Source organism: Eschrichtius robustus, chromosome 3 (genome assembly GCF_028021215.1).
Source record: "Eschrichtius robustus isolate mEscRob2 chromosome 3, mEscRob2.pri, whole genome shotgun sequence".
NCBI lineage: Eukaryota > Metazoa > Chordata > Mammalia > Artiodactyla > Eschrichtiidae > Eschrichtius > Eschrichtius robustus.
The window spans coordinates 19197254-19222116 of NC_090826.1; the positions used below are offsets into that span (position 1 = coordinate 19197254).

At 51.6% G+C, this 24863-nt stretch overlaps 1 protein-coding gene across 1 annotated transcript; it reads left to right on the top strand.

Annotated features, from left to right (window-relative positions):
- The first annotated feature begins 927 nt into the window (after positions 1 to 927).
- On the top strand, positions 928 to 23098 carry GRHL3 (grainyhead like transcription factor 3). Its single transcript, XM_068537790.1, has 15 exons — positions 928 to 1008; positions 3751 to 3812; positions 5840 to 6185; positions 6443 to 6516; positions 6976 to 7129; positions 7335 to 7446; positions 8860 to 8954; positions 11206 to 11364; positions 11951 to 12029; positions 12151 to 12284; positions 13984 to 14018; positions 15376 to 15464; positions 16304 to 16389; positions 18715 to 18779; positions 22984 to 23098. Exons 1-15 carry the CDS (start codon positions 943 to 945, stop codon positions 23096 to 23098), a joined length of 1671 nt encoding a protein of 556 aa, XP_068393891.1. The 5' UTR covers positions 928 to 942.
- The last annotated feature ends 1765 nt before the right edge of the window (positions 23099 to 24863 follow it).

Here is a 24863-nt window from a genome sequence, read left to right on the forward strand (position 1 = left end):
TCATCATTAATCTGTATTATGTTCCTATTCCTGGGACACTCGCCCTACATATCTGAGTGATATAATCCCCGTGCGGAGTGTCCCCAACTAAAATGTCAGCCTCCTCCAAAGAGTCTTTCCTGATCTCTTACCTTTGAGCCTATGTGGCTTGTATTTGTCCAAGTTCTCAGCGCGGTGCCCAGGTTCTGCCTGCCTAGGGGTGCCCTGCAGCATTCCACTCCAGTTCCTGGCATCTGAGCAGCTGCTTGGGCGCTCTACAATAAATGTTGGTCTGAAATGCCATTTCCCAAGACCAGGTTCTGCCTGTGGGCTTCCTTGCTCGGGCTCTTTCTGTCCCTCACCACACTCTCTAAGTTGAAATGATCTCCAGCCTTCTGGGTCTTTCTCGGTCTTGAGGAGAATTTCATCAGAAGAACTCATGCTGAGTTACCTGGAAATTTTATTCTCTGCAGCTTGTCATTGTTACTTCCCATCCTTGTTACACTAATTCCCCTTGAGTAAGTATCTACCATGGAAGCATTTTATTGAATCTTCTCTGAAGCCTTGCGAGGTTGGGATTACAGTCTTCATGTTGTAGATGAGGGAACTGAGGCCCCAGGTCTACAGCTTCTACGTGGTAACATTTGGTGGTGACCCAAAGCATCTGGCTCCAGAGTGTGGATACATTCTACTGCTCCATCTGCCCAGTGATGACAGAAGAAGCAGTTTCAAGTTTTCAAGGCTGGTAACTCTCTGAATTCCTGGGTGTTGCTCTGAGGCTGACCATTCACGGAACTTCTGCTGGGACAGCCTAAATTTGACCTTCCCTACTTGCCTTTCAGTTTCAGATCCGTACGGCTGCTAAAGAACGACCCAGTTAACTTCCAGAAATTCCCCTACACTAACGAGGATGAGGCCTGGAAGACCTACCTTGAAAATCCCTTGACGGCGGCCACGAAGGCCATGATGAGAGTCAATGGAGACGATGAGAGCGTTGCGGCCCTGAGCTTCCTCTACGATTACTACATGGTACGTTCGCCACCTCTGGGCATGCCGCCCTCTAACGGACTGTGTGTCTTCGCTTTCAGGCCTCATGGCTCACTAGCCCACCATGACCACCCCTAACCCCTCACCATGTTCTTTCACACCTCTGGGCCTTTGCACATGCTGTTCCCTCTGCCTGGTACCCTCCCCTTTCCCCTAGCTAAACCGTGCTCTCAGCTTTGGGCCTCAGCTTCAATGTCAGCTCATTCCACCAGAGGCGAGGAAGGCTTTCCGGGGTCTCCCATTCTGTGCCTCCTCTGGGCACCCCCAGCAACCACCATCCTTTTCCTTGAAGCTCTCCTTAGAAACTTGCTGTTTGTGCATTTATTCCTCCATCTCCCCCATGACACTGAGCTCCTGGAGGGCAGGAACCATGCCATGATCATTACTGAGCCCCTAGCACCCCATACTGCCTGCCACACAGTGCTCAATACGTATTGATTGAATGGATCAAGGCCTTGGCCTTACACACCACAGCAATACCCCCAACCTACCATCTTCTTTCTGCCCCTGTACCTTAGGTCATCCCAGTTGCCCTGTCATCCCCACCTGCCTATTCTAACCCCACCACCTAGAACATGCCTTTTCCTCTTGAATCCATTCCCTTCTTTCAGGACCCTTCCCAAGGCCCACCTTCTCTTGGAAGCCATGCTGCCACATCACCTCTCCCTCTCCTGAGTGTCTCACTATCGTTCATACCCTCGCTGCCATTATATGCATTGTAATACCTCCTGACAGACCATCTTTTATTGTTCTCTAATTGTTTCCTGGGCCTTGGCCTTGACTCTGGGAGACTGTCAGTTCCTGAGAACAGGAATTAGGCACTCTCATATATGATAAGTGTGCTTAAAGCTGTCAGTAACCACAAGTACATTACACACGACATCACCCCTCTTCCAGTGCCTGTGCCAGACATTGCTAATGGATTACAAACTGTATTCTCACTGAGGGTATATGAGGACACAAAATCTTTTTCAACCTAGTAGTCCAGGCAGCCACTACCCATCTGTCTGAATTGTCATATGACAGCAAACTTTCTTGCTCTTCCTAGGCTGGGTTATTTCTCCAAGAGACTTTCCCAGATCTGAGGCTGGGGGACATGAATAGCTAAATATTGTGATAACTGAATCTGAACTTGAAGATTTAAAGCCACCTTGTAAATAAGCCCTCAAATTCACAGGCCCAAGAAGTAGTTTACCTATTCTGCTACACAAAGGAAGGTAAACTCTCTGTAAATTCAGAGGCCGAGGGGGGAAGTGGCCTCAGATATGAGAAAGCCCCAAATTATCTCTCTGGCTTTGGTTCTCATCCTGGAGTGGTATGGTTACCCTACCTTACCTTCTCCCCAGCAGACTGATAACATCCTCATAGCATTTGATGGAAAAGAAATTGGAACTAACTGCCTCAGCCTGGCGACATGGTAGGAGCCAGAATTCTAGGTCTGAGCTTAAACTCCAGCCTGGGATATATAGCTTGAGGTTGGGCCGTAAAATAAAATCTAGCATCATCTCCCCTGGGAAAGAGGCCGTTCCCCGGGCCAGAGTGGTGGGGACAGGCTCTGAAGGTGACGCTTGCAGTGGTTTATTGCAATATAGTGTTCCGGTGAGATACACCTACCCCCCTCTTCCCATCCCAGAGCATGTTAGATTCAGAGCAGCACTATGTATAGTAAAGACATGATCTAATGGTGTGGAAAGAGCACCAAGTTGGGAGTTCGAGACCTGTTCCTACCACAAGCTGGCAATGTGGCTTTGAGCAATATAGTCCTAGAGGTGACCACTTACCATTTCTTACTGAATGCTGGGCACTGTGCCAGGCACCTTTCCTCATGCTCTTCCACGGGGTGAGACTAAGAACCCAGGCGTTGGAGTCACTAGGCTGGGTCGGAGACCTTGTTCTGGCTTTATTAGCCTTAGGGAGAAATGACCTGGATGCTCTAAGATACAATATTATGACCATAATCATGAAAGGTAACATTTACATAGTCCCCTCCATGTGTCAGGTGCCGGTCTAAACACTCACAACAGTCCCAGGGGTTGGTATCACTATTATTATTCCTGTTTTACAGATGAGGACAACGAGGTGCAGAAAGGTTAAGGGACTTGCGCAAGATCACACAGCCAATACGTGGCAGATCTAGGAACTAAACCCAAGAGGTCCACACTCCTAATCACTAAGATGACGGAGCCTCTCTTGGCTTCAGTTTCCTCATCCATATAATGGGGATAACATTAGTAGACATCATAGAGTTGTTGTAGGGATTAAATTAGAGGACACAGAGAAGGCACATAGCACAGGGTCCAGTGCATAGGAAGTACTCCATTAAAAAACAGTAAACATTATTTTTATTAATAAATCTTCGCAATCCCCTTGAAGTAGAGTTCATGATCCCCCACTTGACATATGAAGAAACTGAATCTCAGAAAAGCACAGTCATTTATCCAGAGTCACACAACACTTTTAAGTGGTAAAGTTAGAACTTAAGCTAGGCCTGCTTGACTCCAAATTCCATGATTCCTAACTGCTAATCTTGGGGTACTGCTCCCCACTCTGTAACTTGGGGCTCAGACTAAATGATGGCCTGACAACTCGAAGGACTGGTGGGTTTTCTCCCAGTGACCAAGATAGCTACCCTGCCTGGCCAAGTTCCCCGGAGGGGGTTGAGGCTCCTAACAGCCAGATCGTACCCAAGAGCCATGCATAAATCCTTCCTTCCTCTCCTCTCAGGGCCCCAAGGAGAAGCGGCTACTGTCCTCCAGCACTGGGGGCCGGAACGACCAAGGAAAGAGGTGAGGCTCGCCGGCGCCACCATCTCTGTCCCTTTGCCCTTCCCCACCCCCACCTCTAGGCCCCTTATCCCCTGGGCACAGGAGGTACAGTCCTTAGGGCCCACCGTACTCTTAGGGGCCCACGAAGGCACTGTAATCTATTTTAAAGTCAGAAGAAAACAATGAATATGATCCAACCTGGGTTATATTTGTATTTATACCAATGCAATTGTAAAAGGTTTTTAAAATATTTTTATGGAGGAAGGGATCTATGAAGGCAAAAGAGACTAGGGCCCACAAAATCATAGTGAGACCTTGCTTGAACACACAGACACACACACACACACACACACACACACACACACACACACACACACACACACACACACACACACACACACACACACACACACACATCCTAGGTGCCTGCAGGCCACGTGAGCTGGAGTTTACTGAAAACAAACTTCAAAGCCATAGTGGTGGAAAAGCCCTGATGGAAGCTTTTCTGTCCTAGCTCCAAAACCCTCCCTGCAGCCTCAAGGGGAGGGGGCACCTATGTTCCCATATTTCTTTCCCTTGGCTCTCTTGGGCCTCTGCCTGGCATTAGTGCCTTGGGGCACTGATGTTCCTTTTCTTGTAGAAAGCAGCCCAGGCCGTGCTCATGGCCAGATGGGCACTGGAAGGACCCTGCCCCCCTTTCTCCACTTTTCCTTTCCCCGCACTGGGCAGGGCTTCTGCTGGGAAACCTTCTGGTCTCCTCTCTGCCTTCGAGAACATCCAAACTGCTAAGGCAGGCATTGCGACTCTTGCGGCTGGCTCAGGGCCCCTGCACTGCTAGAAACAGTGGGCTTCGGTGCAGGAGACTTTTCTCAAAACTAATTTTTTAAAATGTTGTTAGCTTTTCTGATTATAAAATAATACCTACTTGTTATAAAATATTCAAACTCTGTAGAAATGTATAAAGTAAAAAAGGAAGGAAGGGGAGGAGGGAGGAATGAACTGGCGGATTACATAATATATTTGTTCATCTGAAGAAAATTGTTTATAGGTGTATGACAGTTTTAGGGAAATTATGAATAGATACGTAGAAAATTATAAAATGAAAAAACTCATTAATATCATAATTCCAATAACAACAAAAGTTGTTCTAAGAAAAGTTATAGTAAAATATTTGGCCAGCCAGGAAACAATATTTGTATAATTATAATAATTAAACTATTGTTGTAACTATTTTTAAATTTAGTTTACTTTTTAAAAATAAATTTGGTATAGTAACAAAATAAATATCCATACTGGGGCTGGGCATTGAGAAACAGAAGTATGGTGGTGGGAATGGAAGACTGGCACAATTAAAGGAGAGCACCCACTGATAATAGAATCATCTTATTATAAGGTCTGTGTGTTCACTCAGTGTCTCTGATTCTGTGAATCTCTGGGCCTTATGTGTGAAAATAGTCTATCTGGCTCTTTTGACAACCAAGTGAGGACCATATGTAAAAATTCTTTGGATTCTGTAAAATTAAATGCATTAAAGTCACTGTTATTTTTGCTAAAAAAATAAATAAAGTAAAAAAATAAGTTTCTTGTAATCCTACTTCCCTGTCCCCCTTAATAGTTTGGGGTATATCCTTTCAGACCTTTTTCTCAACGTACATTAACTGTACTCACAAATACCCACTCTTGCCCACACCATGGATGACTCAATACGGTTTTTTTAGTGTGGGGACATTTGACTCTGGATAAGAAATAAATAATTAAACTTTCAGTTTTTTTAATTACCAAGTACTGTAATGGATAAAGCAGACATTTGCCCCCTGAACTCTGAGCCTGTACTTGGTTCCATTCTTGACCCCCTCCTCCCTGCTCATCCCTGTGACACACTGGCTTGCTGCAGTATCTTGTTTCACACATGTTGGTAAGACCTAACATTACATTGGATTAAAGGAGGTCAGTATGTCAGTGTGATGGTCACCCTCCAATCCAGCCAAGGAACCCCCGCCCCTCAGAGAGAAGAGGTGCACCCACTTATCCCTCCTGTCTCTCCTCAGGTACTACCATGGCATGGAATATGAGATGGACCTCACTCCCCTTGAAAGTCCCACGCACCTCATGAAATTCCTGACAGAGAATGTGTCTGGAACCCCAGAGCACCCAGATGTGCTCAAGAAGAATAACCTAATGAGCTTGGAGGGGGCTGCACCCACACCGGGCAAGGCAGCTCTCCTCACCCCAGGCCCCAGCAAGCTGGAAGCTGGCTCTGTGGACGGCTACCTGCTGCCCACCAGTGATGTGTATGATAATGGCTCCCTCAGCTCCTTGTTTGAGAGCATTCATGGGGTGCCTCCCACACAGCGCTGGCAGCCTGACAGCACCTTCAAAGATGACCCACAGGAGGTGAGGGCCCACCCCCATATCCCTCACAGCATCCCTGGGTGTAGTCACACGTGTACGGAAGGAGAGGAGACAGTGAGGCGGTCAGAGCTTTGGAATGCATGGGAGAAAGAGTCCTTGAGCTGAGGCAGGGCTGCCATGTACTGTTGTCCAGGTTGTACACTATACAACCTTCACAGTTGTATGCAGTGGCCCTGGGCTGAGGTCCCAGCAGAACTGAATGTGGTCATTTATTTTCTCTGGATTGTGTTTCTCTGCAGTCGCTGCTCTTCCCAGATATCCTGAAATCATCCCCGGAACCCCCGTGTCCAGAGGACTATCCCAGCCCCAAGAGGTAAGTCAGCCTCCCTGGACCCTTGGCCACCTGGGCAGTGGGCTGCAGAAAGACCCTACTGTCCCCAGAACAGGCATCGTCAGTGAATGAAAAGAGGGGAGTGAAGGCACATAAAAGAATAGAGTCATTTCTACATCCCTTTCCTGGGCTGTGACAAGGACCTCAGAGCTCAGCACCCTATTAGAAAACCAAGGTTCTGTTGTCCTAGTCTTCCCTATAACTTTGTCACCCCTCAGGGGTCTCTGGTTTCCACTATTCATTATTCAGGAGGATTGTGGCTCAATAAAGCCATTAAATAGAAACTCTGAAAAAGAGGAAACTGAGTCCCGAGGAAGTAAAGTGATTTACTGAGGTCACATAGTAAGGCCATAGCAGAGCCTCGGGCTTCCTGCCCCACCGCCATTTGGGATACTCCTGCCTGGGAGCCCAGCCTCATTCTCCTCTCCCTCCTCCCCGCAGTGACTTTGAGTACACCCTGGGCTCCCCTAGAGCCATCCACATCAAATCGGGCGAGTCGCCCATGGCCTACCTCAACAAGGGCCAGTTCTACCCTGTCACCCTGCGGACCCCAGCAGGCGGCAAAGGCCTTGCCTTGTCCTCCAGCAAAGTCAAGGTACTTGGGCAGTTGGTGCGGGGGTCGGGTCAGCCCTGCCGGCCAGGGACCCCAGGGAGAGGGTGCTGTTGTGTGACTGCCCATCGCCACGGAGTGGGGGAAACTAAGCCAAAGGGCTGGGCCGCTTGACCCGGGCTCTGGCGAGGGATGAGGCTGCCTGGGCCTCTTCTGAGGCTGGGGGTCACAGTGACTGCTGTGCTTGCAGAGTGTGGTGATGGTGGTCTTCGACAACGAGAAGGGCCCGGTGGAGCAGCTGCGCTTCTGGAAGCACTGGCATTCCCGGCAACCCACCGCCAAGCAGCGGGTCATCGATGTGGGTAAGAGCCCGCCCGAGCCCTCCGTCCCGGTCTCTCTTCCTCTGTCTCACAACAGACACACACACACACACACACGCACACACGCACACACGCACACACACCCCCCCCCCCCACTTAGGCCTTGCTTGCTGTGCCCCTTTTTCCCAGCCCCCTCTGACCTCTGCAGGACTTATTTCTGACTCCAGCCGCCTGCCTGGCCCCTGTCTCCAGGTCAAACGCTGTGGGGTTTGCAGGGATTTGCATCTGTTGGCTGGAAGCAATGACCTCTTTTCTGTGTTGCTTTGGGATAAACAGGACCCTGGGGACCCTAGCAGTGTCAGATAAATACACCCCTGGGATGCTGACCTGCTTGTCCCCATCAGGGGGCTCGGCCAATTGAGACACAAATGCATAACAGTGCAGGCAGTGGGTGATTTGGAAGGCTTGAAGCACAGTGCAAGGGCAGTTCTGCCTTGGAAGCCGGAACCTTTGGGCTTTGTCAGAGGGAAGGGGACAGGGGGAAGGCCTTCTGTGTGTGCCACCTTGTCCCGGGCCCCGCGATGAGCGGGAGGCACTGTCCATCCTCAGATCTCCAGGTTCTGGCTCTATCACTCTCTTCCTGGCTGTGTGGCCTGTGTCACCTCCCCTCCCTGGGCCTTGGTTTCTTCCGCTGTCAACTGGAAAAACGGCAGCTGCCCTGCCTGCCTACAGAGCTGTTTCTGCCTTGGAGCCACGTGTACTAGAGAACATAGTACAAATAGGGATGATTCAGTGACTTATCTGAGAGGCCAGTTAGTAAAGTGGTTAGGAGCCTGGGTTCAGGAGCCAGACAGAGCCGGGCTCCAGTCCTTACTCTACCTTTTATTAGCTGTGTGACCCTGGGCAAGTGACCAAACTTCTCTGAGCTTTGTTTTCCTCATGTGTAAGCTGAATATTCATAATATTGTCGTGAGGATTAACTGAAGGCTTGCCATATTGTAAGTGTTCAATAAATGACAGTAGTACTATCATTTATTTAATATTACTAGTTCAATACTAGTAGTACTGGTACTACGACTTTTACTATGGCTATTACTACCACTATTACTGCGATTATTACTACTACTACTACTGCTTTGTCTGGGAGATGTCCTAAATCACAATCCCATGAAAAGTATAAGCTCCACCACAAAATCATGAGGGCCCTGGCCTAGTTGGCAAAGTTAAGGAGTCCTCTGGAGTTTGGACAGATCTGCTTCTCAGGCTGGACCTCAGTTTTTCCACCTGTAGCCCAGGGCACAATAACTAATTTCCTCCCTGCATTGAAGCATGGTCCTTGGGGGAGAGGATACAAGTCCCTGCCAAGAACAAGGCCCACCCCCTAAGTGACCCCTCCCCATGGGGCCCCCAAATCCCTTCCCTTCTGACTCTCCTTCTGGTCTCCTGTGGTTTCAGCTGACTGCAAAGAAAACTTCAACACTGTGCAACACATTGAGGAGGTGGCCTATAATGCACTGTCCTTTGTGTGGAATGTCAACGAGGAGGCCAAGGTCAGTGCTGGGGGCATGGCCAGAATGGGGCTAGGCTGCCAGGAAGTCCCCATCCTGGGAAAAGGGCTTGCCTGTACCTATGATTGTGGCAGCTGCTCCGATGAGGGCACCAGTGGAGGAGGCAGGATACATAGTGTGGAGAAGCCAGGAACGCTGGGCCCACTTCCCAGCTCTGTGACCTTGGACAGATGTCTTAGCTGAAAATTGGGGTGTAACCATAGCACCAACTGATAGGTTGGCGTGAGGATCAGGTGCGATAAGGAAAAGGTAGAGCACAGCCTGGCACAGAAGCGGTGGCTGTTGTTAATTAATCCGATCCACCTATTTACCAGACAGGAAAACTAAGCCTTGCGCGTGGCCACACAGCAAGCTGCTGCTGACACCGGGTTTCCTGACTTGTGGGCTAGTGCAGAGAGTTGCAGAAGTGCTTTGGAGTCTGGTAGATGAGGGCTTAAACCCATTACCTCACTTCTTGAGCGCATAGGAAGGGAAGAATAATCTGCCTCTGCCTCCTAGAGTTGTGGTGAAGATCCTACGAGATCACGCACGTCAAAGAGACAGGCACGATGCCAGGCCCATCGGAGAGACCTGAGAAATGGCGCCTCTGGTGACTTTTTTTCACACCAGTGATTAAGCCGTTTAGTGCTTGAGACCAGACTTGAACTCACCTGTGCTGCAGTGTCCCTCTGTGTCTTGGTTTTCTGTTTGGACCGGTGGCATCATGGAAAGGGCACTAGTCTGCAAGTTGGGGACTGGGTAACCCCGGGCCTGTCCCTTCACCTACCTGGGCCAGACTTACCCCATCAGACCAAGGTTGGATCCGGCTCTTGGCAAGGGCCTTTCTGGCCTAGAAAAGCTGGGGACCTAATCCCTGTCTCCCTGCCTTGCCTCTTGGGGCGGTCCAGGCTGCCTGGAGAAAATGGAGGTGAAGGGGCTCTGAAAACAACAAAGGGAGGCACAAAGGCGAGGGATTATTATTATTCAAACAGACACCAGGGACTGAGGGAGGAGCTGGGGCCTCCAGTTCAGGGAGGGGGGAATTGAGTTTCGTGGGAAGGGAGAGGTGGGTTTCGGTTGGGATTTTCTCACAGCCTCTTAAGCCCCCAGGCTTGGGTCTTTCTCAGGCGTGAGCTGGGTGGGGGCTGCATTAGGGCTGAGCTGGCTGAGGGGGAGGTATGTCTGGCATGCACCTGTGGGCCTGGCCCCCCCCAGCCAGGGAAGGAAGGGGGTCTGCTCAGGTACCACACCCCACCCCCACTTGTGCAAGTCAGGGTCATTTCCAAGGGAAATGCCGCAAAGAACAGGGGCCAGCCTGGAGTGGGGTCTGGCCTAGTGTCCCACGGAGGAGTCAGCAGTAGGCAATCGCTAGGTGAGCTTGCCAAGAGATGCCAAACTAAGACTGACCCCAGGCTGCCATCAGCTGCACATAGGCACATGGGTTGAGACTCCAACTGTCCCACTTACAACAACAGTTACAAAATATCCAAGCCCCCTAGATTTTCTACCAGCCTCACAGCCACAAGAGGTAGGTTTAATTGTCCCCATTTTGCAGATAAAGAAACTGAGGCCCGTGAGATTAAAGGACTTATCCAAAGCCACATGGCTTGAGAGGCAGAGGTCTAAGTGGCCCGATGTCCAGGCTCATTCCACCATGCCACCCTGCCCAACTCCCTGTGGAAACGTTAACAAGTCACACCCATGCTCAGAGCCTCAATTTCCTCAGCTGTACAATGGGGGTGACTGGTTCAGCTATGGCTAGAGCTGGTGGTTGCCGCGCAAAGGGGCAGTGTCTCACTCTCTGTGGCCCAGGGCCAGCAGGAAAGTGGTCTTCTGGAGCTGGCGGGGAGGGGGATTTGGCCCTTCTCTACCTCCTTGCTCTGAGTTGCAAAAAAATGGGCTCTGGATTTTAAGCTCCTAAAGGACCCTTAGTCTCCCTCCCAGGGCCTTGAGCCTTTGGGCTGCCCTTGGCAATCTAGTGGAAGCTGCATTGTCCACTGATGAAGACCTGAGCTCAAACTCCGGTTCCCTTACACATTCCCTGTGCCGCCTTGGGACAGCTGCCACCCCTCTCTGAGCATCAGTTTCCCCGTCTGTAAAAGAGAGGTGGTGAGGTTTGCCTTCCAGGGGCGTTGTGGAGTTAAGGGTGCCCACCAGGCACACGGTAGGCTCCATAATTACACAGGGTGGTTATGGGACAGCAGGCCTGGTGACCTGGGTCAGCTGTTTAGCTAGCTCCCTCATCTGTCCCCAGGTGTTTATCGGCATCAACTGCCTCAGCACAGACTTCTCCTCGCAGAAGGGGGTGAAGGGTGTCCCCCTGAATCTGCAGATCGACACCTACGACTGTGGCTCAGGCACTGAGCGCCTGGTACACCGAGCTGTCTGCCAGATCAAGATCTTTTGTGACAAGGTGGCTGCGGTGGACCCTCTGCTGGGCCCTGGGAGGGAGAAGGGCCAGCCCCCACCTGTGCATCCTCCCCAGCCATTCTGGGGGTGTCTGTCTCTGTTTCTTGCTCTCTGAATGTCTCTCCCTGTGTGCTTGTCATTTGTCTTGGTTTCTCTATGTATATTTTCCTCTGCTCTCTGCATTTCTGTCTCTCATCCCTTCCTCTTTCTGAAGATCTCTTTCTAGATCTCTGTAAATAGTTCTCCAGGTTTCTTTTTCTCTGTGTCTGTCTGTCTTTTTCACATTTCTCTTTCTTCTTATCTCTCTCCGAGTCCCTTTCTCTTTTCTGTTTCTCTCTCTGTTCCTCTCTCCCCACACCTCTCTGTCTCTCTCAATTTCTTCTTTCTCCGTCTTTCTATTTCTCTGTCTCTCATGGTCTACCTGACCTCAGGGCTGGGCTGCACTGGGCGGGGCCGAGTGCTGGTACCTTCCCGTTTCCTGGTCTCACTCTGGGAAGAAAGCAACACCAGAGGGCTGGCCCACATTTAAGAGGCAAAGCAGCCAGCCCCTCCCGAGACCATTGGTGACCCCTTTCCCTCGTCCCCCACAGGGAGCGGAAAGGAAGATGCGGGATGACGAGCGGAAGCAGTTCCGGAGGAAGGTCAAGTACCCCGACTCCAGCAACAGTGGTCAGTGGGGATGGGTCACAGCGGGGCTGGGCTGGGGTGAAGGGTATCGGAGACTAGAGCGCAGCGGTCGGAGGCGTGAATGGAGGGACCTCAAGGCACAATGCCTTCCTTTTCCCATCAGGCGTCAAGGGCTCCCTGCTGTCCGGCTTCAGGGGCAATGAGACCACCTACCTGCGGCCTGAGGCAGACCTGGAAACCCCGCCGGTGCTGTTCATCCCCAACGTGCACTTCTCTGGCCTGCAGCGCCCTGGAGGGGTGAGTGTCTTGGGCTGAGAGAGGGTTGTGGCCCCTGGGTGGGGCTGTCTTAGCACAGACCTGCTACTCGACCATTACAGGCCAATTTAGATGTTGATAGGTCCTGATATCATCAAATTATCTTTACTGAATCCCAGGGGACTAAAAAAATATATATATGGTCATATAACTTCAGTGACCTTTTCTACTGAAGAGAAGAATGTTAATAAAGAAATGGACTTCATACCCATCGAAATGTTCACTCCTGGAGCACGCACAGGGCAGGTTTCTAATATCTGAGTCCCAAGTTAGACTGTAGCCGCATCAAAGCTGGGTGGCTAATAATCGTCACAGCAACACTTGTGAGCGCTCACTTTACTCCAGGCGCTGCTCTAAGTGCTTTCCATGCGTTATCTCCTTTAGCCCTCACTACCTCCCTGGGAAGTTGATAATATGATTCTCCCTGGATTCATGGCATGGAGATTGAGGCTTTGAGACCAAAATTACATAGGACGTGGCAGAGCCAGGATTGGGACCCAGGCAACCTGGCTTCAGAAACAGTGCCCGTTACCACGAGTTACACCACCTCTCAACACAGGGAGCCATTTACCAAGCACCTTGACCGGCCAGCGGTGCTGGGCCCAGCCTTTTGCTGCATTGTCTCGTTTCCCCCTCACCTCACCTGGGCAGCCCAGCCCAGCCATCCTTTGAGGTAGAGACTGTCATTCCCACTTTCCAGGCAAGGTCACTCAACAAGTCATTGGCAGAATCAAGACCCCAGAGCCTGTCTGTGAGTTTGCTTTCATATTAAACAATCTGACTGTTGCCTTCCACTGAGCTCCCACCGTTTAGGTGGGAATGTTTGCAGAAATGGCCCTCGGTGTACAGATGTGTTCAGTGCAGTGACTTCAAACAATAAGATAGATTATGGTGCTGAAAGAGCAGCCAGTCCTGAGGTCAGCCCTGGCACACATTCAAAGCCTTCTCTGTGTCCGCCACACAGCCTTCACCGCCCTGAAGTAGTTCTGTGGCCCCCGTAGCACAGGAGGCTGCAATAACCCACTCTCTCTCCCCAACCAGAGGCCTCAAGTAGGGAGATGACCACTTGGGCACAAAGCTCCCTTGTGGGAGGAAGAAGTGGGGCACCAGTGCTTGTACCTGTGAACCTGAGAGAGGGGACCAGAGGAGCGGGAAGAGCAGAAAGCCCGATTCTGAATCACAGTTCTGCCTCCTGTGGCGTGTTACCCCGGAGACTCTGCCCTCTCGGGGCCTGGGTGCCTACCTCATAGGACTGGTGATGGCTGCACCAGGTAGCACAGTGCCAGGCGCACATGAGGGTTCAAAAAGACTGCCTCTTCCCCTTCCACTTCTTTTGCCTCAGCTCCAGCTACCTAGTTACCAGCTGCAGGACAGTCTGCAGTTCCAGCCCTTCTGGGCATGCTGGGGCTCAGATGGGACTCACTGATTCTGCCACCCTTTCCTTAGCACCTCATGTGTTCACTGAGTCCCGACTCATCCAACCGGGGCTTGGTGCTTCCTTTCAACTCAAGGTCTCAGCTCACTTGAGGGGACACACCTGCACAGAATGAGCTAGAAAGCCATTGAAACTGCATTCCCCCGTATCTCCCCACAAAGATGGTTCATCCCAGAAACCTCCAGCAGCTGAGGGCTACTCTCATCTTCCTGTATGTGATGGAAAATGTTTTTCTCTCCATTGCAGGCAGTGCCCTCAGCAGGACACGGCACCTCCAACAGGTACGGAGAGAAGCAGCCAAGGGCCTCACCTCCCTGCCTGTCCCCCCTTTACTGCTCGTAAGCTCCCAGCCTGCCCTTCCCTTTGCTGTCCCCCAAGCCAGAGGCCAGGCCCAGAGGAAGCAGCCTTGAGACTCTGCCCCCAACCCCCAAGCTAGACTCATGCTCCTTTCTCACTGAGATTGCCTGAGTTTTTATGGGTTTGTTTTATTTGAAAAGTTGGAGAATCTTTGGCGAGACACCTGCTTGTAAAATGGGAAAGAGAAAGCCTCTGAGATGGTGCAGATTCGGAGAGTAAGGAGGGGCGCTGTGTGGGAGGACTTAGGGGAATCAACCCCGTGTCCCCTCCCCAGACTCCAGGAGGCCAAGGGGGGTGGCCAGGGCCCCTTGGCCCTTCAGCCTAGGATGGACCTCCACGTCCTTCCCTCTGTCAGCCACAGTCCCTTCACCTCCTCAAGCGTCAGCTAGAAATCTGTCAAAGGAGGAAAATGGCCTCCTGAGGATGAGGCAGACATGAGAAGCGGCATGTAATAGAATCTTTGCAGACGGGAAAGCGCTTCATGAAGATCATGTAGTGTTGGTATCAGTCTCCTCCTTTCTTTTTTTTTTTTTAGAAGAATAAACCAAAAATTTAGTAAAAGAATCCCACATGTTAAAAATTGGTAAAATGTAAAGAATAACCAGAGTAGGTCAGCCAGGATGATCAGGAAGTCCTCTCTCAAGAAAGAGTGAATTCGGGAGAGCCCCACAGGTGAGTCAGTCTCCTCCTTATAAACAAGAAGTACTTTTCATAAGGTTCTTTCACACCAAATTATATCACTTATTACCTCACGACAGCCCCAGTGAGTCAGGCAAGTAGGGGTTTTTGCTCTATTTTATAGATGAGGAAACTGAGGCTCTAGAGGAAGTGAAATGACTTGCCCAAGGTCACACAGCTTTTAGGAAGCAGAGGCAGGCTGGAAGCTAAGTCTGACTCACTCTAAAATCCACAAGCCTCCCTCCTCCCACTGACTCACGTCCAACTCGATTCTTTCAAAAAAGAATAATACTGATGATGAAACAATAGTCCATATTTATGGAGGGTCTACTGTGTGTCACACACTGTTCTAAGAGCAGTGTGCATTATCTCCTTCAGCCTCACAACTTTATGCAGCACCCTGCTATAGATGCAGACACTGAGGGGCTGTCCCCCTGCTAGGGAGGGGCAGGGCTGGGATTTAAACCCATGCAGTCCAGCTCCAGAACCTGCTCCTGTAACCTCTGTCCCACTGCTTTGTGCCCACCCTCATAGGGTCTTCTTCACCTCTGGGGCCCCTCCGACCCTGGGTTCCTCACAGGCCTCTCCCTGCCATCCCCACAGGCTGCCTCTGAAGCGTACCTGCTCACCCTTCACCGAGGAGTTTGAGCCTCTGCCCTCCAAACAGGCCAAGGAAGATGACCTACAGAGAGGTAGCCTCACTCCCACCCCATCCCACCCCCAGCCCCCCACGAGGCTTCCCCAAAGCCTCAAACTGATTCTGGTCCAGGCAGCCAGGGCAGCGCCCACCCCAGCGGGGAGAGCACGAAGGGCTGCTTTACTCCCTGGAGTTTGGGGCTGGGCCAGGATTTGAGTGAGGGGGTGGAGCGGGTAAGGAGGGCATCCAGGGTGCTTGGAGAGACAGCCACGGCGCTGGGGGGCTTCTGCCTCTGACCTTGTTTGAACGTGGGCGTCCTGGGGCAGCTGGTAAGGCAACAGGCTCATGATGTTGGGCAGGTCCCCCCCACTTTCTCTAATGGGGGTAGGAGTGGGGTGGGTTTTCAATACCTGGCTTTCTGTCTTTGACACAGTAAGTCTGTGACTTCCTGAGAGAGGGGTGCTGTAGCTGACCATCAGGAAGAAACCAACCAGCAAGTAAGATCAAAAGCTTCCAGCAACCTGGAACTGAGCCTTGCACCCCACTTGGTGTTATATCAATACTGCCCACAACAACTCTGTGAAATAGTGGCTGGAGCTGCCCTCATTTTCCATCTGGAAAAAATGAGGCTCAATGATATTAAAAGAACTTCTTCAGGGTCACAGAGCTGGCAGGTGGCAGAGCAGGGATTCAAACCCACCAAAACCAGCAAAGTCTGAGCAAGTGTGTGGGACCTGCAGAGCCAGGTAGGGTGTTTCCCAGCTGGGTACAGACCCTCATTAAGGATTTGCTCTTTTTGCAGAAATCAATGTTAGGTTACAAATAATGTTTTTTAAGATTCTCCCACCCCCAGATGTTCCCTTGCACCACTAAAAGCCACCCTTTGCTTCTCAGTGCTGTTGTACGTGCGGAGAGAGACCGAGGAGGTGTTTGACGCCCTCATGTTGAAGACCCCGGACCTGAAGGGCCTGAGGAGTGCGGTAAGAGGCCTTGTGGGCCCCGCCCTCCCTGGCCACTGCCGCTCTGCCGCTCCCATCTCCCCCCGACTCTTCGCCGTAGAGTTCCGATTTCCCACAGGAAGACTCTGGGAAGGAATACGCTGGAACGCTGGCTTTCTGGTGGCCCATCCGTCCCACCCATCTGAGGGCGCCTGTGGGGCCCGGCTGGTGGAGGTGTGCCTCTGAGATGTTATCTCCCAGCCAGAACCCGGGCTCCACCCTGGGAGTCGCACACACCATAAATCCTCCTTAATCTGATGGCTGCTGTCTGACAGGCCAGAGCTTTTTGTTGGCTTTGCAAACCTGTTTCTATTTTAATGGGAATGAAACCCCAAAAGGCCAGGCCCCAGAGATACCCTTTTTTCTTTCCCAGAGGGCCTCATTTCAAGGTCGAACCACACAGAAAAGCCAGATGGTTCTAAGATGTCAGGTTGGGGGAGGGAAAATGAATCAAGTAATAACATAGCTACCTTTTATTGAAGACCCACTGTGTGTCAGGCATCTTGTCAGGCATGCTGCATTTGCTAGCTCACCATATTCTCTTAACAACCCTGAAAAGTGGGTACTATTAATGATCTCCTCATTTCCCATAAGGAAATTGCCTCCCAGAGGTCAGGTGACTTGCCAAGGTAACTAGAAGTGACAGAGCTGAGGTTCCAGCCCAAGGTCTCTCCACTCGGCTATGTTATCCTGTTCTCTTCACACAGCATCAGCCCTGCTTGGCACCAGCCCCAGGAAGCCGGGCTCACAAAAGGCCATTAATGAATATAGACTCAGAAATCTTTGGGTTGGACAGTACCTTAGAGGGTCAGCTCCCCAACTGGTGCCCGAGCTCTCTCCTCAGTACCTCTTCCAAGTGGGTGCCCACTCTTGACTTGCATACTTCAGGGATGGAGAGCTCATCGCTTATGGGGCAGCCATACAAAGCAGCTGTCTTTGTACAACATACAGTTAGAAAGCTCCTAAATTCTTGCTTAGACTGACTTGAGATCTTCCTGATAGCCTCTAGCCACATTGCTTGCCATTAAGATAAGTAGTCTAAGAACTTTTCTTGCCTGGAGAGATCTCTGTCAAGGCAGAGACCAGTTGAGGAGATTGATCGGCTCCTCTTCCTGAAAGGCCCAGAGAGGACAACCTCAACCTGAAGCTTGTTGCTTGCGGTTCCCTGCAGCTCCAAGGCAGCCAGTAGTACTAACCAGCAGCTTTCCCCGAGCTTTGACCGAGCTTTCCCCAGGGATGGCGCTGGGCCGGGCCCTTGACATAACCGTCTCAATTCCTGTGCAGAACCACCTGTGTGTACATCCCATCATGACACCCATTTTACAAATGTGGAAACTGAGGCTCCATGAAGTAAGGTGACTTGTTCAGAGTTCTGCAACCCCAGGTGGTGGAACTGGGACCAGACCAGTTCTGTCTGCCCCACAGGAGACTTCAGGAGGTCTGGGGAGAAATGGGCTGACTCTGTGTGAGCTCAGCCAGGTTGCTGAGGCCTCTGAGCTGCAATTTCCTCACTTGTAGACTAAGCTCCAATGTTCTGGGATGTGATGGGGGCAGGAAATCTGGGTTCTAGGCTAGGCCTTGGGTGCGTACCTTATCTTCTTCAATCTCAGCATCCTCACCCATCAAATGGGGTAAATAGTTCCTGCTAGAAAGGGTCAGTGTTTGGGTTATCCACCCCTCCCCCCCTCACAGCAGGACAAGAGCATCCCTGTTGCACCACTTCTGAAGTAATAATGACTATTTATTTGAGTACTGACATTTATTTAGTACATACCAGGAACTGTCCTAAGTGTTTTACATAGACCAATTCATTTAATTCTGTCAACAACCCTATGAGCTAGGCACCGTTTCCATCTCCACGAGTGGTTTGCACAGCTGGTCAGCTAGCTGGTGAGTGGGGAGCCCTCAGCACTGGAACAATCCAAATGTCTGATGATAGGCAAGGATTGAGGGAAATGGCGGATGACCTTTGTAATAGTTTACAACCACTAAACATGCTGTTGGTCAAGAGTTTGTTGTGATATGGGAAGGCTTATAACATACAATGATAAGTAAAACTATCTACGTGGAATATAAAAATACCCGTGTACATGGCCAAAAGACAGGAAGGAATACACTCAGATGTTATTAGTGTTCATCTCTGGGATACAGGATTATGGATGAGTTATAATTTTCTTCACTGTATTTTTCTACAATATGGGTATATATTACTTTTATAATCAGGAAATTAAAAGTCACGATAGAAAAGACTGATATAAACCCAGCTTTGGCAGCACAGATGGTGAATCTCCTGTCATCCTCTTCCAGATCTCTGAGAAGTATGGGTTCCCTGAGGAGAACATTTACAAAGTCTACAAGAAATGCAAGCGGGGGTAAGTGCCCAGCACAACTCTCCCTCCTCACACCCCCACCCTGCCCCTTTCCCTCTAAAACGTTGGCTCAGGGAGCTCCCAGCAGGTTCGCCCTGCCTGGCAGAGGCCTGCTGCTCGGAGCTGAGCTGTGTCTGTACTTGGCCTTGTGGAGAGGTAGAGGCGATGTGGAGTTGGGGTGGAGAGCGCCCTATCAGGCCAAGGCCACCTGCAGAGACCAGACACTGATCGCTGTTGGGAAGGAAAGGAGTGGGAGACAGATGCAAGGGTCTTCATACACCACCTACTCAGGGGGAGAGGGAAGCACAGGGCCACATGTCAGAAATAACCAAGGTAACCAAGTCATTTGACTATAATGGTAATGATGATAGTGACTGTCATCACTTAACCACCTACTACGTGCCACATACTAGGTTAAGCTTATCTCATTTAACCATCACGGCCATACCATGAGGTAGATACCATTACACACATTTTACAGATAGGGGAGTTGAGGCTCAGAGGTGATAAGCAATGTTCAGAGGGGCAGGAACAGTGGAGTAAAGGCACAGAAGCAGAAGGGCCCAGCAAAGTTGCTACCGGCTGAGTCAGAGGGTCCGAGAAAGAAATGGCTGGCGATGAGTCTGGGGAGGGAGTTGTGATTGGACGTCATCTTGAGGGAGCCCAGCCAGGGATGCTGCACAGGCCTCCTCCATCTTCAAGTCTGGATGAGGCAGGAGGGAGTAAAGCTTTACCTTCCGGGGGGCCGGGCAGTGACTGCCACCTGCCACGGGCTCCAGAGGATTAGTGCTAAGGACCACAGTGGCCTTTGCTCTCTGCCCAGGAGATCTCTCCTTGGCAGGGGCGGCATGGGGGGGTGGAGTTGGAGGGCCACGTGGTGACGGCCCTCCCAGGCTACCACCTCCGTCAGAGCCAGTGAGCCGGGCCTCTGCAGCCCTTGCTGCCTAGGTCACTTCACCAGCCCAGCATGGGGGCCCCTGTGCAGTGAGGAATCGTGACTGCCTTTCCCTGCCTAGAGGATCCTGGACTAGGGCCCTGGGAACCACCCCCACCCCCCAGCCCCTCCCCGACCCTGAGCAGCTCGGACTGACCCTCCAGCTCCGGACAGCCTGAGACTGACTCCCGCTACTCTCCGCGGCTCTTCCTGGAAGGTGCTCAGGCTTTGCCCTGTGGCTACTGTCTGTGGCTCTTCTTTCAGGGGACTGCAAAATGAGGCATGTTTTGTGCTCAAGCTGAGGGCCCATCCAGTCAGGCCCAGGGGCCACCTCCTTCCTCGCAGACAGGCCTCCTTCCCTCCCCTTTGGCTCGCACCCAGCCTCCCATAGAAGGGCCGGCGGTGGGGGGAAGGTGCGCAGCCCTGCAGCCCCTGGGAAAGGATCCTTTGGTTTTGGTTGTCTGAATGTCTAGGGCTCTTTGTGTATTTTTTTCCTTCCAAGTTTCGGTTTCAAACTGGGAACTGGAGCTCACATGCTCTGTGGAGCGGAATCCACCTCATAGCGGAGGGCAGGCTCTGCTTTGCCCAGACAAGCCCAGCCCCACTTCCCCTTTGGTGCCAACGTCCACACCCCCTGGCTGCCACCCCACCTACCACCGCCGTCCTCTCTTACAGATCCCACCTCAGGCTGCGCTGAGGGGCTGGGAAACGCCTTGTGTGTGACTGCGTACAAAGATGCCCCATAGCCCCGCTGGCTGAGTTGCAAGTCTTTCCCTTAAGCCCCAGCCAGATATTTCAACTACAATTATACTAACTTGCACTTGTGCAGCGCTTCCTACACGCCAAGCGCTGGGTTAAGTAACTCCCAAGCATCGTCTCGTTGACCATTTGAATTGGGTATGATTATTTCTACAGATGAGGAAACTGGGGTTCGGGATAGTCCCAGGTTACAGAGTTAGTAACTGGCCGGAGGAATCATGGCCTGTCTAAAGCCCATGCCTGCACCCGCTATTTCATCTTGCCTCCTGCTTGTTCCCTTAACCGCTAAGCAGTGTGCAAATAAAGGCTGTGGCCAGGCCAGCAGATTGATATTTGCCCAGCTCCATAGCCCAGGGCATCACCCAGCGGCCCTTCAGAAGCACCCACACCCCATACACACCCCAGCTATGAAACCTCAGGCCTAGGATTGTCTGCGATGCCTAAATGAGAAGAATCCCCAAAAAAACCTGTTGGGAGAGCAGAGGCAGGCTCATGTGCTGCTTCCCTCATCTGAGGAACAGGAAATTGTAATCACTGGCCTCGTTTATTTTCACAGAACCCTCCAGAAAGTCCTCTGGACAAGGTAGATACAATCAGCTTTACAAGCACCACTGAGTATGCTTGAAAGATTAACAAATACATTGTTTTTGCTGGCGGCTGGCCAGGGGTTCTATGCGAACTAGGACAGAAGACAGCCAGAAGCTGGCAAGTGACAGGAGGCCCACATTCTGGGACAGCAGCTCCTGACAAGCCCCTGCCTCTAGGGCCCGGTTGGCATTGACCTCTGAGAGGAAAGGGTCTGTGGGCCTGTCTGGGGTCCCCTGTGCCCCGGCATGCGCTCTGGGCCTTCTGGGAGGCCCTGCCTGAGAGTAGGCCTTCAAGTTAGTGCACGTAGGGCACTTAGTGCCTGGCACCTAAAGCACTCAGTAAATGCCACTATAGGAGACTAAAAAAAGCACCGACACCGACAAAGCGTCCACCCCTCTGCCCCAACCCTGGTCTCCTCTGGTCTGTTCCCAGCCGGCAGCTCCCAGACAAAGATCCCTCTGTGAAATGAAGGAACTGCACACAGGACCCAAGGAAGCAGGATCTTATAATTAGATGCTGGCGGTCAGCACCCAGGCCTCGGAGCCTGAGCCCAGACCTCCTTCCAGAAGGCAGCAGCTGCTTGATGCTACTGCAGAGACAACTGGACATGGGCCGTAGGCTTCAGCCTACTGCTGTCTCCATTATGCCTCCTGATCTGGGGGATTCGGGGTGGGGGGACAAAGCCACTGCCTCTCCTGGGGTCCCCGGGGAAAGCAGACGGCTGGCTACCTGCCAGGAGTAGTAGTCTGGGATTCTCACCGCCCTCCTTCCTGCCCCACTTAAATAATCTTGCCTCATCTTGAACTCTCCCCAAGCCCTGGATTTTGCCTTCCTTTTATATGCCACTTCCTAACTTGTAATTATAGGGTTTTGGGTTTTGTTGTTGTTCTTCTTCTAAAAAAATGATGCAGTGGAAAGAGACAAGAGTCCAGATTCAAATTCCAGTTCTGCCATCTCTTAACGGTGTGATCCCAGGCAAATGACTTTGCTCAGCTACCCCATCTATGAACTGGGGTGATACGGTTATAAGGATCCATTCTCCTGGGCCCTAGTAGATTCAAAACTCCTGGAGGGCGGGACCTAGGATCTCTATGTGGCCCTTGTTTTTGTTTGGAGCAAGGTCTTGAACATGGAAAGACCTCAGCAGATGCTGGTGAAGTGGATGGAGGGGTGGATGGAGGAAAACACCCGCCCCCATTACAAAGAGGAAGCTGCTGTGCTCAGGTCAGGTCACAGCCCGGTGGGTCCTTCACTGGGGAGGCAGCTCCTAGAGGGGTGCCCTTGGCTACACTATGGCTTTGACCCTCTGCAGAGGGCCACACCCACCGAGGCTCTGTCCCTCTCAGGTTGGCCCAGGTCCTTGCCTGAAGACTGTGGGGGGAGAGACAGCCAAGCTCCTCAAGTCCACGATGCCATTGCTGAGATTTCAGCTTCCTGGGGTGAAACTGAGGGGGCCTTGCGTGGCACCTGCTTGTGGATCAGGCAGGCACAGCTGAGTGACACATCGCAGCCTGCTGTTGAACCCAGACCTCACGGGTCCGCCCGCCACACGTCCTGCACTGGAACTCACACGCCGCGTCCGAGGGCTCAGTCTGGCCTGGTGACTAAGGCGCACTGTGCTGGTTGCTCAAAAGTGTCCACACTCGTGTGTGAGGAGAGGCGATCTGGTGCAGTAGGTGGGCGTGGCTGCCAGCAGGCCTGGGTCTGAGTTGGGCTCGGCCACTGGGGAATTGTGTCCTCCCCTGTAAAGTGGGACAGTGAGTGCCCACCTTGTGGGTTGTTTTGAGGGTCAGAGAGAAAGTCCAAGAGGTGCCTGAAGTGCTGGGGACGCCCGATAGGTAGTAACCGTCCCTGTCCCCCTTTACTCAGAGGTCCTGCAGACAAGGGGCCCAGCCCATTCTACGCATGCCTTCTTTTCTCTTCCAGAATCTTGGTCAACATGGACAACAACATCATTCAGCATTACAGCAACCATGTCGCCTTCCTGCTGGACGTGGGGGAGCTTGACGGCAAGATCCAGATCATCCTTCAGGAGCTGTGAGCCCTGAGCCTCCACAGCCGCACACCTCTTGAAGTGGACTCCAGGCGAGGGGCCAGCTGGGAAGTGGCCCCGCGCCACACACAACCTCTCCGCATGCCTCAGTGCTGTTACTTGAATGCCTTCCCTGGGGAAGAGGCCCTCAAGTCACAGACCTACAGACGTCAAGGCCAGGAAGGGACCTGGGAGGTGTCCTGATCCGAACCTTCATCTCGTGCTTGAATCTATTCTCTGAACTTCCGGCCAGAGCCTGCCCAGCCAGAGACAGTGTCATGTTGCTTAACAAGCCCAGCAGGCTCGTTCCTCCTCGGAAGCCCTTCTCTACAGCCCCTCTCCCGCAGGCTGCCGTTCGGATGGGGGAAGTGGACCCTGTCTCCACAAGCTGACTTGACTCTTCCCGTTCTTGACTCTTCCGTCAACTTCAGACCAATGAGTCCTCACCCTTTGGTCAGTTAGTTAACTTGAAAACACTTGATTCTCAGTGCAAATGACTTTTAAAAGACACTGTAGTGGATATACTCTCCTCATAGACGTACTTCCTCAACACTAGACAGCAGCAGAGCCGACCGACTGGAACAAAGTGGCCTCGGTGTAAAACGACCGCCATGCCTGCTCACTACTGTATACATTTCTTATTTACAGTTTTCATTTATGTTTTATATATATATAAGTATATATTGTATATATATGCAACATTTTGTATTTTTCATGGATACGTTTTTATCATTTCAAAAAATGTGTATTTCACATTTCTTGGATTTTTTTTTTAGCTGTTATTCAGTTATGCATTTTGTATACTCGTATGGTATTTAGTAATAAAGTTCTACGTATGTATTACTTCAAATGCTACACTAGTTCCTTTTGTGAAAGTCTTCCAGAAGGAGAGGGTGAAAGTAAACAAGGCCTCTCTCCTTCTCTATCCTGTAAGTGGTTTGCCTCGAACTTGAAGGGTGCTGGTAAGTGCTGGGCCCTGGTGAAGCAGAGGTGCCACCATGGAAGGCGGCTTGTCCTGATGCCCAGCCTGTCCTGTGTGGCCTGTCCTGTGTGGCCTGTCCTGTGTGGTCCCACAGGCCGAACGTTATGACGTCAGGACCACTGACTCTGGAGAGGAAGAAGTCCCAGGATGCCCTTGCCAAGGACCTCACAGCTGGGGCAGTGGGCAGAGCCCAGGGCCGGGCGCCGTGTGACCGCGCTTTCCTGCCAGTTCTGCCCCCATGCTCTCGACCAACTCACTCTTCCTCTTGCCGGCTCCTACCCGCTCACAGACGCGATGCAGCCCTCTCTCCCCGACTCTGAGGTCAGTGACGTCCTGTCGGTAGGTTGGAGGGAGTGTTTACACCGCAGGAATTGACAAATGCTACAAATCACTGCCTTATTGCCCCTAGAGAACAAATGGCAAATCAGAGCTTCCTCCCTCCCTCGTCCCTTCTGGCTGACCAGCACACCACCAGCTCTAGTCCTCAGCTTCTTTGGCTGTAAAATGGGCGCGGTCTACCTGGGTCATCAGGTAGCTGTCATCTTTGGAGCCCCAGGGTTCACCGGTGGGTCTCAAAGGCCCCTACAATGTGGGGGAGGGGACAGCAGGCAGCCCTTGGGTATCCTCCCCAGACTCTGTCATAGCAGCTCTGCTTTCCTTCGTTTACATACTAAGATTTTTCGAATTAACTTTTGTCTGAACTAAACTTAAAAAAAAGAAGTATGAAAACCGTGGATGTCTCCAAGGGCCTTCCGGCTCTGACAGGAGGTCTAGAGTCCTAGTTCCCAAGGC